The sequence below is a fragment of the Hylaeus anthracinus genome, unplaced genomic scaffold, assembly GCF_026225885.1.
Source record: "Hylaeus anthracinus isolate JK02 unplaced genomic scaffold, UHH_iyHylAnth1.0_haploid 2, whole genome shotgun sequence".
In the NCBI taxonomy this organism is placed as follows: Eukaryota; Metazoa; Arthropoda; class Insecta; order Hymenoptera; family Colletidae; genus Hylaeus; species Hylaeus anthracinus.
The window spans coordinates 4424858-4429476 of NW_026534838.1; the positions used below are offsets into that span (position 1 = coordinate 4424858).

Sequence of the window (4619 nt, forward strand, 5' to 3'; positions counted from 1 at the left end):
GGTATAAAGGGGTTTCAAAGTTGCTAGTCGCTTGTATAAAAGAAATGCTCGGAGTGCAAAAGGTTAAACGAGGAGGAGAACGCCTGCACAACCTCGCGAGACCAACGAGGGCCCGGAACTGGAGGATGTAAGGGCCCTACGGTGTTCGAGGACCTGCCACCAGGAGGCAGCAGATTCTGGTGATTCGTGCGGTTGGCCCAGGCTAGAGTAGGGATGAATTTTGGGCCTTGGGAACCAAAGGGAGGGAGACCGAGACCGGTTTCCCTTTGGGAAACTTCCGATGTTCACGTTCAGGTGGCAGCACTTTGGCGAAGGTATCGCTTTCCTCTTTCGCTCAGTCTGGATACTGAGCTGCAGCAGTATAGACGTGGGACCGAATGGCTCTCAGGCACATCTCGGAATGGTAGAATGTCACATTCTGCACTTAGAATTTATTTCGAAGGGAAAAATATTTTATGTTTGTTGAAATGATTGAGAACATCCAAATAAGAAAATGAAACATGTAAAGTATATAATGAGAACTATGTTTGAAAAGGACTTGAGAATCCACGCGAAAGGGCAGGATGGACTGAATTATTCATTCGGGAATTGGAAAGTAGGTTCGGGACAGTAATCGAATGAATTACACCAGAGTTAAGGTTTAAGAAAGAGATCAATATTTATTTGATACTCTTGCAGTAATAAGCGTCGATCTTTTCTATTCTCACAATAGAGAGGAATTATAAATTTAATTTCTCTGCACTCATATAAATATAAATAGGACAATTGTTCGCATACTCTCTCTCGCACCCACCCGCAACACTCGCACACGACTTAACTAAACAACTACAAACTAAAATTCGCGTTAGTTACAAAACGTTCCTCGTACTTGCAACGATACATAACACTCGCTTGGCGTTTTTTTTTCTACGGTACAAGAAACAGAATGGAAGACCTCGGTGATTCTTGTTGCGTAAGGCACTTAAAATATGATATCCGAACTAACGTATGTACAGAGGAAGGCGAAAAGAAGAAAGAATGCGATAACGGGGACGGGACGCGCGAGAAAACAAAACGTAAACGTTGACGAAAAATAAAATGTCCACGAACGCGAAGGAGGATTCATTACGTTCTTCCAGTACACGTCCGATCCGACTCCAACAACGATAGAATATTTACAAGGCACTGTATAAGGCACTGCCTCATAGGCTACTGGCCGACTGTACGCACGTGGGGAATCGTACACGCGATTCTCGGCAACTCCCAGACTCGCAGGACACATCTCTCGCCCCCCACGACAATCCTGAAGCGATACTTTAAGGAACAATATCCGTGTTCCGCGGAATCTCTCGCGCGGCGTTGAACGGCAAAACCGATTCACGTGTGTTCGGTCAGAACTCTTAAACATCTACTATTACGCGTCACACGAGACCGTCTCTAACACTAAAACGCGTCTCACACGAAGGATTTTACCATGGCCTCCACGGTTTGTCCTCGATTTCCGGCATGACGCTCTTCCTCATCACCAGGGCGAGCGGTTTCTGAAGGGGTGGACTGTAGACGCGCGGATCGAACTCCGGGTCGCTGGTGTAACCGTTCGCCGGCGACGTCGCGACGTCCCTGTGGCTGTTGGCGGTGTTGTAGGCGGTTGATTGCTCGCGGAAGGCCGCTGGCGGTGCCTCGAAGGCGACCGGGCTCGCCGCCGATGTGGACGTCGAGCTGGCAGAGGAGGTGGACGAAGACGCTGACGCCGTGCTCGCCGTTCTCTGAGGAATCGGGATCAGAGTTGGCAGAGGAGACGTGGGCGCCGGTGACGACGCCGGAGACGTCACCGGAGTAGCCTTGGCTCCTGCTGGCAGGACCAGAGCGATGTCTCCGTTAGGTAATCTGGTCGGAACCAGCTGGAGACCCGTACCGTTGGCGTTCGTGAAGAAGATCCCGTTCGATTGCTGAACCTGGATCCTCGGCGTCGCGTCCACCTGAGGCAGGATGTGCACTTGGAGCTGCGTCGTCGGTGGCGCCGGCTGAACGGGCTGATTCGCGGTTTGCCCGTTGGTGTTGCTCGCTTCGACTGGTCCCAGGCAGGAGGCCAAGTGGGCCATCAAACGCCTCTTCACCGACGCGTCTAGACCGGGAAACCTGCCAACCTCGCCGGCGCATTCCGTGAAACCAGCTCGGAATTTGTTCAAGACGTTCGGATCCGTCGCGGCGGCCAGGGCGACCTGTTGCCGCTGGAGTGTCTCCAGGTGCTTCACCGTCATCTCCAGGATGTCCGCCTTCTCGAGCTTCGAGTGCCGCGCTGGCTGTAAACGGAAACAGAATCGAACGGTTACATAAAGGCATCGGCGGTTCGTGTCGACGTTGGCTCGAATTTCCGCGCGAGCGGTCGTGAGAAAATTGACACGCTTCCACGCTCGAAAGCCGTGGGAAGTCGCGGACACGGAATTCGATGAAAACAACGGAGATACTCACGTCTTTTTTCATGGCATCCAGAATGAGGGTCTTCAGGTCGTTGAGGCAGTTGTTGATGCGGGCTCGACGACGTTTCTCCATAATCGGTTTATTGCTCTGTAACAGACGGTAAACGACAGGTCAGGCACGCGCTAACGGAATACTTTGATTTGGAATTCTAAGGTGAATGGCTACTGAAATTGTTTCGATAGAAGAGAGACGATTTCAAACATCGTCGAGGGCAATTGAACTTTACTCTCATCGACGGTATGTGTGAAAGAATGATGTAGTAAGGCACCCTCGTAACGATTAGTTTAAAGTATGAGAATTTCATGTTATACGTCCCCTGATCTATTGGGTGAAAAAGAAAAGCAAACCCAGCTGTCAAAGATCTCGAGTAAGCCTCGAGACTGACCCCCCGGGCGATCGCGATCTCGCGACAATCTCTAAAGAATCGAAGGATGTCCCCCCAAAGATCGAAGTATCGGAGAAGACACTAACCCGTCGATTCTCCCCAGATCTTCTGGTGGTAGTAGTCGCGGTGGCGGTCTGCGCAGGGGGCTGTCCAGCCTCCTGGGGCACGTGTTGCGCCGGCGGCGTGGCACCGACTGTGACACCACCGGTCGGCATCGTGGCACCCACCCCGGTCACCATGTTCTCGTATCACAATGATTGATATTAGCGACGACAAGGAACGACAAATCGTGTATGCACAATTTGCCGTAGCACTGCACTGGTAATCCAAGCTTGGCGCGTACGCACTGATGTCTGGCCACGGGCCACAACGTAATCCCAAAGTGGCCGACCGAATGTACAAAGGGTGGTTCGGACCCGAGAACGCAGTAAGAGAACTTGTGTCCCTTGCTCGTCTCGACGCTTGTCTCTCTGAACTCACAGAACTCCGACCGTTCGCAACGGGCGTCAGAGAGCGACTGACTGAACGAACGACGAACGTCTTCTGTCGTTCCGTCGAAGCGTGCCACCCGATGGAATGCCCGGTGGAGGCGCTGCCGCGTCAGGGTAGGGGAAAACGCCGACCACTCGAGGGGAGGGGATAGCGCGTGACGGTTTAACCTGGGGTTCCCTCCACCTCCGAATTCCGACGGTCAGACGGGCACCCGGTTGCATTTAAGAGTCCCCACTTCCACGTCGTGCCCCCTCTTCTACGTCTGAATCCACGACCGTGGCGGGTTGCCTCGCGCATGCCCCCTCCACGCGTCTCCCGTACTAAGGATCGATCGATCTTTCTGCGATGTCATAGTACTATTAAAAAAAAAAAAAAATCGTAGCCCACGAGTGACCAAGATAATAACCAGCACGGGGATGCTACGAGAATGACGACTTTTCTTGTCAGGCATTGATAACTCGATCCCTTTTCTTTTTCATTCATTCAAGCTATTTTCATTTACGCAGCATTGCTCACCAACTACGTCGTTATCCTATTTGAAACAGAGAACACCTAGACTTTTAGTTTAGGTTACACGGATCAACATGGAAATTTTGATTTTTGAAAAATCGAAGGCTGAGTAGCGATCGGATACTCCTGAAATAGGATCTCGAAGTCTCGTAGACGGCGCTCGATAAAGAACACAATGCGGTGTTTTCACCAAGCGGCGATTAGTCTCGTGACGCGTGTCGCGCGTCGAAAGGTCATTAGAACCGGCTGGCTGGTTCGCGGCGCGATCGGAGTGGTAATGGTAATTTCTAGATGGGGACGCACGTATGTCTGACTACGAACGTCATCGGGGCTTATATTACGTTCTTCGAAAATAGCCGAGTGCCACCGTGCGTCGAGTGCGGACTGACGCACGCGCGCAACACTGGCACGTGCCTCCTACTCCCTCCTCACGTCTTTCAAAATTACTCTTTCTACTTGCGCGACCGATTAAACGTACGCCGCGGTTTTTATCTCTGGCGTACGTGCACGTATGCGTTCCACGAAACGCGGATACGTATTTATCGAATACCGCAGCCACTAGTCTCTGTCATTGACGGTGAATTCCTTTCTCTCGTCGCAAAGCGATGAGGGTAGTTGCATCAATGGCGGGATGGGCTATGACTTTTTTAAGGCATCTTGTCTCTTCTGGGTATCCCAGATCAAGCCTGGAAACGTCGTAGCCAAGTAAATGGTCCACCTTCTCGTGGTTCCCGGCGTGAGTACCTCTGGAAATATAGTTCCAGGGGGAAAC

At 51.6% G+C, this 4619-nt stretch overlaps 1 protein-coding gene across 1 annotated transcript; it reads right to left on the reverse strand.

Moving 5' to 3' along the window:
• Nucleotides 1-633: 633 nt before the first annotated feature.
• On the reverse strand, nucleotides 634-3733 carry LOC128893073 (protein hairy). Its single transcript, XM_054153838.1, has 3 exons — nucleotides 2932-3733; nucleotides 2452-2547; nucleotides 634-2282 (listed from the first exon to the last, which is right to left on the reverse strand). The coding sequence occupies exons 1-3, from the start codon at nucleotides 3082-3084 to the stop codon at nucleotides 1449-1451; spliced, it is 1083 nt and encodes a 360-aa protein (XP_054009813.1). The 5' UTR covers nucleotides 3085-3733; the 3' UTR covers nucleotides 634-1448.
• Between the last annotated feature and the right edge of the window lie 886 nt (nucleotides 3734-4619).

Excerpts from the sequence above, each read along its gene's own strand:
- LOC128893073 (XM_054153838.1), bottom strand. The coding sequence starts at position 3,084 with ATGGTGACCGGGGTGGGTGCCACGATGCCGACCGGTGGTGTCACAGTC. Across the intron at positions 2,548-2,931 it reads GATCTGGGGAGAATCGACGG|AGCAATAAACCGATTATGGA; the intron begins GTTAGTGTCTTC and ends CGTCTGTTACAG. Across the intron at positions 2,283-2,451 it reads TGGATGCCATGAAAAAAGAC|CCAGCGCGGCACTCGAAGCT; the intron begins GTGAGTATCTCC and ends TTCCGTTTACAG.